Genomic DNA, 12,596 nt, shown 5'->3' on the forward strand with positions numbered 1-12,596 from the left:
TTTGATATGGTCGAAATTTGTGTTCCTCAGAAACATATAATAGGGAACTAATTAGAATGAAGATTCCAAAGAGCATATATATGAAGTTATGAACATACAACCAACTAAGCTACCGGAGTTGAGTTGAATTGACTAGTTGAGCATAAATACAATTTTTGGATCCATGAATATTAGTAAAATGACAGTTTTGGTCCATATGTTTAATTCCTACAATTCATTCATGACTATTGTTTTAGTACCAATTTTCATCCAAAACTATTGTTTTAGTGCCAAAAATAATCATGTTAATAACCAATTCGTTTAAGACATGCCGAAATATGAAATTATTAATAGTTTTTTTTGTCCTTTTCAAATTAAGATACTAATTTAAACTTGAATAAAGTGATTTAAGCCCTAAAATTGACCCCAATTTATAGTTCTCTCTCAAATTAAGGTAGGCTGAGGAGTATATGACAAATTACATGTACGAATGTTTTCACGTGAATTGCGCCTTCAACGTATTTGCATTCAAAAAATACACATGAATTATCACATTTGGTCATTAACGTTTAAATTTTTTAATTAAATTATATAATTTGTATCACATTTAATCTTATTATCCAATTTAATCCTGTTATGCTTTAATCCGGTTATATACAAAACTCACGCACATTAATCAGAGATCCGCTCACCTTAATTTTGACCTAGATGCAAAAATTATAAAATTGCCACAGCGTTTTTTATTTAATTTTGGCAATCCTGGACGTTGATTTAAGCGAGATGAATGACCCAGATTAAACCGCACAACCGCACATGGGCACCCTAACCGCACCAGAATCTAATTCTATATATATATATATATATATATATATATATATATATATATATATATATATATATATTGATGATATTGTCAAAGGAAATTGCAGTTCAATAGAATTATAAGAATGATACTTTAGTTGTGTTGTAATGAAACTTCATTGCGTATAAAATGAAACTAAATAGCAAGTCCTGCATATTGAATGTATATTATTAAATGAAATTGTAGTTTAATTAGACGAATACTTTAGTGAGTGTCTATAAAATGAAACTGAATAATGAAAGAGGTTGTTAATTACATGGATCATTACGAAATTTGTTGTCTACCGTTATTAACAGTAAAAACTTCAAACGATATTGTTTTTCTACTTGGTCCATAATAAAATTTTTGCGTAATGAGATGTTAGTTCTTAATTTTTAGAGTTGTTTGGTTAATAAATTTTTTAATTAGTTTATAACTTACAAATGACTAATATTTATAAATTAGGGTGAAGTGTCAAATAACACCATGAACCAACAACGAAATGTCATCTTGCACCCTAATTTTATATAAGTGATTGTTCGATTCACAAATCAAAAAAAATTGTCCGCCTAGCCTTTTTAACAGGTTTCCCGGTTGCCTAGATGACATGGCTCCGGTTAAAATCTGACGTGGAAAGAAAAGGTACGAATTTCGCTTATTTGACAATCTAACAAGTTTCCTACTAATTTGGCTTATTTATAAAAGATTCATCTTATCCCTATCGCAAAAACGTATTGTAGACGAAGACGACTGCCTGTGAGTTTCCATGATCTGTAGACGAAGACGACCGAAGCTCACAGGCAGCCTAGATCGCTCTCCTCTAGGTTTCTCATGATCTGTTTCTTCTTTTTCCGATCACCTGTCCCCGCCTGTACCAGTGATGCTATGATTTTTCGCATTTTATCGATCACTTTAACAATTCTTCTAATTCTTTCAATTATTCTTTCTGGATTAAACTATTTTTAATCGTTGTTTCTTTTGATTTTCAACAGTATTACTATAGATTTTTCAGTTTGCACTGTCAATTTTCCAGTTTGCACTTTCAATTTCCAGTTTGCACTGCAATAATTGCTGAATTCCAGTCTAGCTTGCATTGAATTGTTGTCATATTTTCCAGTCCATTTTAAATTTCTGCAATTTTTAATAGTTGCCATAATTGCTGAATTCCAGTCCATTATATTTTTGGGGAAACTTGTTGATTTCCAGTCCACAAACACCAGTGCCTAACATGTAAACCAATTTCAGTATTGGGGAAACTTGAGATCAGTATTACAAATTACAAGTCGCGATAGGGATTTGGGATTTAGGTTTCTTCAGACTTCGATAGGGATTTGATTCGAAATACGCAGAAAATGGGGTTGATTTCGCCTAAATTATTATAGTAAATAGCTGACTGGATGTCACATCTACAAAATAGGACACGTCGCATTCAAGTCACCGCCTCATCACTAACTTATAACCTTTAACTTGAAGGTTACCTATTAAAAAGGCTAGACGGACAATTTTTTTTGATTTGTGAATCGAATAATCACTTATATAAGATTAGGGTGCGGGATGACATTTCGTTGTTGATTCATGGTACTATTTGGCACTTCACCCTATAAATTATTTAAAATTTCACAGCCTTGATAGGTTTTATTCCACTTTAACAGCACGTTTGGTTCACGGAATGAATTTTGAGGTAATAGGAATGCTATTCCATAAGGAATGAAATAGGCAAGGAATAGAATATGAATTGTATTCTATTGTTTGGTTCGCGAAAGGAATAGACTTTACGAATTATATTACAGTGTTTGGTTGATTTAAGGAATATAAATGAAATATGTTTTGAAAGACATAAATACCCTTATAAAAATATGTGATTGTGGCGATGGCGGTGGTGGTGGCGATGGCGGTGGTGGTGGTGGCGATGGTGGTGGCGGTGACGGTGGTGGCGGTGGTGGTGGTGGTGGTGGCGATGGTGGTGGCGGTGGTGGTGGTGGGGTGGTAGTGGTGGTGGTGGCGGTGGCAGTGGTGGGGCGACGGTGGTGGTGGTGACGGTTGACGGTTGACGGTGACAGTTGTGGCAATGGTGGTGGGGGTGGTGATGGTTGCGGCGGTGGTGGTGGTGGTGGTGGTGGCGGCGGAGGTGGTGGTGGTGGTGGTGGCGGCGGTGGTGGTGGTGGTGGGTGGTGGGTGGTGGTTCTGGTGGCGGTAGTGGTGGTGGTGGCGGCAGCGGCGATGGTGGTGGTGGTGGTGCTGCTTGGGTGGTAGTGGTGGTGGTGGCGGTAGGGGTGGTGGTGGTAGGAGCGGCGGTGGTTGTGGCGGTGACGGCGGCGGCGGCGGTGATAGTGGTGGTGGCAACGACGGTGGTGGTGCTGGGGTGGTAGTGGTGGTGGTGGCGGTAGGGGTGGTGGTTCTGGTGGTGGTGGTAGGGGCGGCGGTGGTTGTGGCGGTGACGGCAGCGGCGGCGGCAGTGATAGTGGTGGTGGCGACGACGGTTGTGAAATAGGATAAATTTATATATAGGATAAAAAAAATTAGGTTAAAGAAAGGGGTAAAAAAGGAAATAGATTCTAAAATCTATTCATGAACGTTCAGTAATAGGCTAATACCAGGGGAGACCATAGTAATAGATATTACCTTATTTGAGGTAATAGGCTATTACCAGGAATAGTATTCCTGGTAATAGAAATGATTACCAAACAAAGGAATAGACCTATTACTGGGAATGCTGTGCCATTCCCGGCCTATTCCGTGAACCAAACGGGCCATAAAAGTTGACCCAATAAGTCTTTTTGGGACGTATGGATGGATTGAATTTAAAATAAGGAAAATATTCATGAAAATGCAGTTACATTATATTGTCCTGGAAAATAATAATTTATAACTATATACTTGATATTAATTGTTAAAATATAAATAAAATTATATTAAAACATTGGATTAATTATTCTCCAAATTATAACAACTGAAATTGTACTCCTAAATACTATTGCTCAAACATTAAGGATCAAATCAAAAATTTATTCTTGAGTTTGATTAACAAAATATCTTATAGTTAACTCAGCATAAATTTTGTTGCTTCCATCATCTCTCCAATCTCCAATTAATCTTCAAAATTCCATTTAACCACTCTAATTTGAAAATTGAAACAAATAAATCTTACTATAATTTTTCTGGTAGGGGTTTTTGGTTTAAGTTATTTAAAATAACAAATGTTATATTTGGTGGTTTAAGTTATCTCATTTTCTAAGGGAATACAACTTCACATCCACATTATATTTTTTATCCATTTTGAAGGGAATGTGATAATCTTCCATCTCTGATAATCTTAAATTCCATTACAAACATGAAGGCCATGATATTCATTTGAGTTAACAAAGTAGAATCAATTTAAAGTAGAAACAATTTAAAGTGAGTTTCAAGAAGACCATGATCTTTGAGTGTTTTTGCTGCTAACCAATAACAAACTATATCTTTTGGAGTAAATTATTATGTACGGAGTATATGATTTTTTAGGTCATTTAAGCTTTACATTTTGCATAATTTCATCATTGATGTTATGATTTAATTTAATTTAATTTAATACTAATCTAAGTTACATATGGCCACACTAAGCTATACTGAAAAGGTTTCCATTATTCAACCAATACAGAAATGCAATTGCATTGCATTATCCCAATATATATATTCTTCATATTGATTGTGAAAACATGAATGTATTAATAAAGAAGGTTGGTTGTAGTCCCAATTGTGCAGAAAGCCTAAAACTTTTTAACTTGGACAAGAGCACCTTCCCTCTTTCCAGATTCAAGCATTGCTTCTAAAACCGCAATATCCCTTGTCCCTTCAACAAAAGAGAGGCGCGGTTCACCTTTACACTCCCCGCCCTGCAAAAAAATCGATAGGACAATACAGAAGTTTGAGGTATAATCGCTTTGCAGAGGGACAACACGGTAGGAAGCAAGAAGAAGCGGGGATTGGAGAACATATAGAAACTACCTTTGTGTTTGCCAGTGAAATATCTGAGAGAAAAGTTTTGAGTTCTTCTTGGACACCACAAAAGGGATAGAAGAAGCTTTTGATCTGCCCATCACCCATATAAAGAGATACCTAACACAGATTTGAGTATGAATATATTGTTAGGACTTAACCAAAATTGCACGCTCAGAATTGAAAGAAACAAAGTTTGTAAGGTGAGCATTTGCATTAGTTTCTAAAAGACTAGAAGCCAGTTTCGTTGAGTTTCAATTACCGAGTAGCCATGCTTTCCATCTTTGTTTCCTCGCTCAACTTCCAGGGTTCCATTTAAGCCCACAACTCGCCAAACTATCTACAGAATCAAAAGATTTACGAATTAGAGAATATTGACTGTAACCATAATTACCCAAGAAAAGACAAAAGGAAAAACGTTCTAGGTGTAAAGAGAACCAATTTGTCATGCCTTGGGTGATCTTGACGATACAACCATCGCGAACACTCCAGAACATCCATTCTCCAGTTGACTAGGAAGACAAGTAAATTCGCCAACATTAGTTTCTATTGCATTTTGTCAAAATGAAATAGCCAGTTATTAAAGTTGAAAAAACTTACAACAAGGCAGAAATATTATCAGGAGGAGGTAATGTCTTGTCCACATGAGAAGTCATAGCAGAGACCGATGTTACCTCACATCCAACAAGCTGGTCATTTAACAGATGAAAAAGAAATAGTTAAAAATACAAGCCAAGGGAGCAATTCAAGTAAGCATTCTCAATATCCGACCAAAAAAGACATAGTCAATTACCATTCTCAATCCAGCCACATAATGCACACCCATGTCTAGAATGAAACCTCCCTGAGAAAAAATTGAATTCAAAATTGTCAAAACAGGAGTTTAAAGAAAACTGCATTGCTCCCACCATGACATTGAAAGAAAGTAGTTATCAGATAAAGGAGATAATGCAAAATAATGCAAATCATGTTTCTTTTCTTTGTTTTTAAAAGCTGGTAGGCAATTCTGAATAATTGCAACTAGACAAAATCCAGAATATACTATAAAGGGACTCACTCACAAAGAAGTTGCGCCTCCAAGAGCTTGAGAAATAAGGGTTTGAGCTATTCATTGACCCTTCAATAATAACTTGGACATTCATCATATCTCCTATTTCAGCAATCATTTTCTTGCACTGCGATTCAATAATTCATTACACAGAAAGCGAACAAAAAATAACCAATCATATTGGTGCTTGGAAAACAGCTACCTCTGTGAAAGCAGGTTCGAAACGATAATTCTCTGCAACTGCCCATATTGGTTTTTGAGTCATGTTGGTAGAAAGAGAATTATAATGCATTAATGCATTCTCTGCCTCCGCAATGCCTGATATATACAACATTGCCATACATATGGTCATATGGATGAAATCCTCAAACAGTCAAACATTCATAATTAGATAAACTGATTAGAATGGTTTAGTCCAAGATGAAGTTCTGCAAATTAGACACATGGACCAAATATGAAATACCTAATCAGTTTATCTAATTATGTAGGACTAATAAAATGGGACAGAAGGAGTAACTTTTTTATGAGTACATATTTTCAACCAATTACAAAGGCATCTACTTACAGGCAGCAGCTGGCTTCTCTTCAGAATCAGAATTTCACCAAGTAACACACAAAGCATGCAAAAGAAAAGACATGAACCATTAGTGAACTACATATAGGCAAGCAACATTATCAATTATTGCAATATAGATTTCAAGTACTTCACAATGATGGAAAGATGGGATCTTGAGGACACCCACACATTCATTTGTTAATGTGTACTCTTAAAGATGGCAACGAAATTATGCGAAAGACAGAGACACCATGATTTTCGCAAAGAGGTACATTGTATCAACTTCAAGATATTTTCTTGGATAAGTTATTACAATTTATAGCAGAAGAAAACACAATTATCATAGGTTAACAATGCAATACCTTGTAGGACATGCTTTCCTCCTTTGAGAAGCCTCAAGGACATCTCCACCTGAAAGAATTTGTCTAGAATTACACCATCTTTTATAGAAGAAAAAAAAAATTCAATTTTGGAGAAATTTTAGGTCATAAAACATGTGATAACTTTGCATATGTTAATTTGGTCTCATCTTGGGCAACTAAATCCAAACTAAACCTTAATGTATTAAAAATAATAATAATAAACACAAGAAACTAAATCAAGAAATGAGAAACCTGAGTTTGGCCGGCAACAACAACAGCAACTCCGATTATGGAAGTATCCTTGATAATCTCCTCAAGACCAGCACCTCCCCACTTGCATTCCACATTTGGAAAATGATTTCTTGCTAACTCAACAGCGCTTCTAGCCGATTCCTAAACAAGCAAACCCATTGATGGAATTCTAATTCTCGGACAAACCCGGAAGTTAAGTATTCAAAGGAACACTGGGACGATAATGGATTGGGGAGTGTTCCCCGGGGGGGGGGGGGGGGGGGGGGGGTGTGGAGGTATTACCTCACTGCGGCTCCAAATAGCTTTGAGAACGAAAAGCTGGGAAATTTCAGCTAATCTTGGGATGTACTGGGTTTTGACGAAGATTCCAGATCCAAGAATGGCTATTTGAGGGAGCTGAGATTCGGCCATTGGAAGAGCTGTCTTCCTCGGAAGATCAAGTTGTTGGAAATGACCTGCTATATTTGATCAGTTAGTTATACCATGGATCATCCACCTCACAAGGTGGATCGTGTCCTAAATTGTTTATATTTTTAGTATTTGAAATAGTAAACTTTTTAGAATATAAATTGTATTTTTAAATTTTAGAAATTTATGAATATAAAACAAGATCATAACAAATTGTAAATATTTAAAAAATAAATTATAAACATTTAATATATAAGTTGTGTATTTTTAGATCTAAAGTAAATTCGGATTTACGGAATAATTTGTTATTTACAATTGTTATACGATGGACTAAGGTTCACATTGCTATATGTACATACTCATTTTGTACCTATAATTTATCACGTTTCTGTACATGTAAACAAATAACTTGATAATTGTTGACACATGATATGATAGGTACCCATACATAAATTATCAACTGCATGTACAGAATATGGCAACTGTAGATAAAGAATCTGCAGGATATTTTTGGATAGCTATTGACACATAATATGATAATTACATATATAAAAATTATCAACTACAAATACAGAATCTGAAGATTATTTTTGGACCATGATCTAGTCAATGCAAAGTAAAATCTGATTTATGATATAATTTGTCCATGTATCTCTTCTTGAGTTGTTGGGTAATATGCCGGCCTATGATCCAATTCACTAAGCCCATTAATCACTTTATAATATTTAATAGGCACTTTGCTAGCATGGCCCAAGAACACAACATGGATTATGGCAATTTATATCCCGCACCGGGGTGCACATTGCATTGTGCGCCCTAATGCAAAACAACGTCGTTTTAATTTTTTTTTTTTTTTTGAAATTTTGCTACCATGTGTTTGCGGTTAATTTTCTGTAAAAAAAAAAAATTTATGTTCAAAAATGTACATAATTTTATACTAGAATACATATAATTGTATACATGAATGTATATTTTTTTTTATTACAAAGGAAGGGGGACACCCACATGTACTATCTATGCTTTCACCAAAGTTTGAACCTAAGACATCCCACATAAGAGACCAATCGGATACTAGTGGACTACAAGCCACTTGATATACATGAATGTATATAATTGTATAACAAAATACACATACTTTTTTTTAAAGATAATACATATAATCTAACATAATACATAATATACAAAAATTTTTAACATAATAAACATCAACTCTTAACATAATACACATAAATTTTCTGTTTCGGATGTACATAATTGTATAAAAAAAGATGTACATGATTGTATAAAAAAATGTACATAATTGTATAAACAAATACACATAATTGTATAAACAAATACACATAATTTATAAACAAATACACATAATCGCGTTAACTCCCTACATAACTTACCAAAACGACGTCGTTTTGGGAGGCGCGAAGCGCACAGTGCTACGTGCGCCGTGGTGCAGGGTATTTTTGGATACTCGATCTTTCTGAACCCTAATGGAACATATTCATATGGTTGATAATTAGATTTGCAATTGGTAGTTTTAAATGTAAATGTATACGTTGCGTTGAAGAATAACTAAACGTGCAAGTACCTTATCGATTGTCATCTCTACATGAAATGATATAGTTAACTATGATAGAATAATTTATCGCATTAAAAACTTAATAAATCATACTTCCTGAAAGCATTAACCTGTTTTGTAACTCACGATTTTATAAACACTAGAAGACAACGAAACAACATATGGCAATCAGTGGTGCAATGACGACGCCGAGTCGTGCTCTTAAAGTATAGCCATCTCGGCGTCTCCCATTGCACCACCGACAACTATGTTGCATATAGTAGACATAAAATGATCGAAGTGTTGCTAGAATGCACTGATTTTCTTTATTGAAACTATGTAAGAGTTGTATTGTCACAACTTCTTGCTCAAGAAGAGAAGAAGCGTGGCCCTTCTTATAGTGATGATTGGTATGTAGGTGAAATCATTTTCAAGATGATGTAAGATTCATTTACTAATTAGTAATTTTAATGAGAATATCATTCAATAATTTCACTTTTTAGAACTTAAATTATATTTTCATAAAGTCGTAAATTATGTGAGTTGTAATAAGTGCATGTCCCAATCGTTAATATTCGTTTTTGTAAATTGTATTTCATCTTACTAAAAACTTAGTTAATAATTTAATAAGACACCGTAAAATTTACATAGAAAATATAAACGACTCTAAGAAGATCCATGTGATGGACTAGATTGAGTGTGTATTAATAATAATTAAATTCGTAAATTTTTAAATACAAAAATCATATTTCACTCACCTCATTACTCATTCCAAGACATATCATTTTTTTTTTCTTTCTTGATTCTGAATAAATCTATGGGGAATGTGATTCCTTTGCTCAAACATTAGGAAAAAAGTTGTGCTCCTTTATTATTTGATGGTCGTTATCCCAAGAGAGAATGTATGCCAATCTTCTAAGTTCCAAGGGAATCGATAGATTTTTATTTTTATTTTATAATTTTTTCGAATTGTTTGTTTTATATGGTGTTCTTGGCGTAAGCAGCATTCCACTTGATCGATAAAGAATCTGGATTATATGAAATAGTGACAATACTACATTTGATATTCCCAAACTTATATTATTTCCTCATTCTACATTTCTACTATTTACGTACAATATTCTGACCACTATGAAACTAATTTAGATTCAATCTGAATCATTATTTTCACAAAATTTATTCTTACTCGATCAAAAAAGATTTATCTTTTTTTTTTTTAACATGACACACCCATATAATCCTTCAACCACATCTATTTTAATACTCTAATTAATTTCTTTTTTTAAATCTATTGAAAGAATAAATTAAGGCTTGTGTAAGACTGTATCACATGAGACGTGTAATACATTTTAAAGTTCAGCTAAAAAGTATTACACCTAATCAAGGATATGAAAAAAAATTATTTATTATTCCGTAATTAGCTTAGCAACTAAATATGCAAAGACAAAAGAATGGTGTAAAGGTAATAAAGGCAAGCTAAGGAAATGAGGCAGCATTATTGATGTTGTTTTTGGCAGATCCAACATGTGCATGAGTGCATCTCTTGTTCTATTTGTACCTGCCCCTTAGCTTCCTCATGTGCGCCTCTTTTTCTTCCAACAATGATATGTTTTCATATAAAAAATAATCTTCTCCTCTTCATCCCATCACATGCAAGTATGGCACTACAATATTCTCCACACCTTCAATATATACACATGAACTACAATATTCTCCTCACCTTCAATATACATATGCATATAGGATCAGATCAGGTGATAATTAAAAAGATTTGTTTTTTTTTTTAATGTAAAAATGTGCAAAGTAGTGCAATTTTTGTTAGGTGACGAAAGAAACTCCTAGTCACTATCCAAATGTGTGTTTCGTTGTAATATAGGACGCAGTTGACTGCAAGTTAGATCCCTAGATTGAGAGGGTGTTGGTAAGAATCGAACTTGTAACATTTATGTACGAGAGTCATGCTCCCCTATCTGTCCTTTGTGAGCAAAGTAATGCATTTTTATATCAATGTAGTACACTTTTATATAGTAAAATGTTCACTTTTTTAGAGTGACTAGAAAAATAACTGAGTGTATTAATTACAAGAAATTACAAAATTAACCTATATAGATTTAGACCATTTAATCACTTGATATAGATTACCTATAATATTTATTATTGAAACCAAAATTTAGCATAATGCATCTATAATTTTCTATTTTAGAAAATACCATTAGTGGCTATCAAATGGTGATAATTCTAAGTGGAAAAAAAAAAAAAAAAGCAATTAGCTTTGAACTTCTTGGTACCTTAGGAAAAGAGAGAAAGGATTAGGTATTAGCATATTATGCCAAACTAAAAGGCATTTGAACTATCTATGTACCATAACTTGAGTTGATCCACAAGGCAAAATCACACAAGAAAACAAGGAAATGAAATAGCATTAAAAGACATTAGCAAAAGATAATAATATACAATAATTATCATACTCAAGAATGAAAGAATTCCTACATTGATGATTGATCAGATCACCAGCAACATTACATGAACTACAAATCCTCAGCTCCATTGTGTTGGAAGTTAGATCTACCTTTTTCCAGCACAGGCAACACTGCTAACTAATCTTGATATTCTACCAATTACATGATGCCTTAGCTTCCTATATGTATCCAACAAAAATTATTTTATAAAACCAGAGATCAGAAGAAGATCAGAATATATATATGATGAACTGCAAAAAAGATTCCATTGATTTCTCTTTCCCCCTTGCAACTAGAAGGGGTGAGGATCAATGGTGTACATTATTCTGGATGGGATTTGAAGAGCTCGGCGGCTTCTTTCTCAAGCCATTTTCCACAGCTTTCTCAGGCTCCACCATTGCTCCATTGATCTTCCCTAGACTAGCAGAATATGAGGTGACAGCAGAAGAAGCTAGCAGCCTTCTTGAATGGATCCTCCCTGTCTGGACTGCCTCCCCGGGGGAGAAACACGCGAAGAAGAGGTAGAAGAAGAAGAAGAGCAAAACCAAGATATCATAAGCAGATGATCTGTGGGTGTTTCTCATTTTTTCTGATGAGATAGATGGCTAAAGAGAACAGAAATGGAATATAATGCAATGCAGGGTTTGGGCTTTAAGGGGTGTGAAACTTGGTTTTAAGCACAAGGGTTCAGACAGAACATGTGTGTTTGGATAAACTAAGGTTAATTCACAGATTCAAGTCAAAGTTGGAGCATACAAACTAATGGCTTTGACTAGAGACTAGTAGACTACTGCCCCATTTTGAAATCTTGAAAAAAAAAAAAAAAAACAGTTTTTCCTCATACACTGTTTAGTGGGGTGGTGGCAGGTTGGAAGCTGCTTGTAACATGTGATGCTGATTTGAGTTATTTGACTAATTGCCATCCTTATCTTGGAAGATTAAAGAACATGCTTCATGTGGCTAATCTCCATAATTAGTGTAATCACCTTCTCCAGTGTACTTCTTTGTAATATTAAAGCTTTTAATTATAGTCTAGTAGTGTGAATAAGTGCAACAGTCACAGCTAAAGTTAGCTGTGGGTTAAGCTTTGTCTCAAGTAGTCAGATCGGACTACTTCGAGATTTAGTCATCATTCTCGTGGGGTAAACTGATCTGTATCATAAT

The 12,596-nt window shown here is 34.4% G+C and overlaps 1 protein-coding gene and 1 long non-coding RNA gene across 2 annotated transcripts; one reads left to right on the forward strand and one right to left on the reverse strand.

Annotated features, from left to right (window-relative positions):
- Positions 1 to 952: 952 nt before the first annotated feature.
- On the forward strand, positions 953 to 4,502 carry LOC109152284. The gene is made up of 3 exons (XR_002049377.1): positions 953 to 963; positions 2,611 to 2,616; positions 4,421 to 4,502. It is a non-coding gene; the product is annotated as an uncharacterized LOC109152284 (long non-coding RNA).
- Positions 4,424 to 9,200, reverse strand: LOC109152281 (uncharacterized protein YMR315W). The gene is made up of 13 exons (XM_019299876.1): positions 9,088 to 9,200; positions 7,296 to 7,468; positions 7,014 to 7,154; positions 6,762 to 6,810; positions 6,409 to 6,426; positions 6,046 to 6,161; positions 5,857 to 5,970; positions 5,589 to 5,639; positions 5,396 to 5,484; positions 5,247 to 5,307; positions 5,058 to 5,135; positions 4,805 to 4,915; positions 4,424 to 4,692 (listed from the first exon to the last, which is right to left on the reverse strand). Exons 1-13 carry the CDS (start codon positions 9,098 to 9,100, stop codon positions 4,567 to 4,569), a joined length of 1,140 nt encoding a protein of 379 aa, XP_019155421.1. The 5' UTR covers positions 9,101 to 9,200; the 3' UTR covers positions 4,424 to 4,566.
- Positions 9,201 to 12,596: the final 3,396 nt, after the last annotated feature.

Source organism: Ipomoea nil, unplaced genomic scaffold (assembly GCF_001879475.1).
Source record: "Ipomoea nil cultivar Tokyo-kokei standard unplaced genomic scaffold, Asagao_1.1 scaffold2403, whole genome shotgun sequence".
Taxonomy (NCBI): Eukaryota; Viridiplantae; Streptophyta; class Magnoliopsida; order Solanales; family Convolvulaceae; genus Ipomoea; species Ipomoea nil.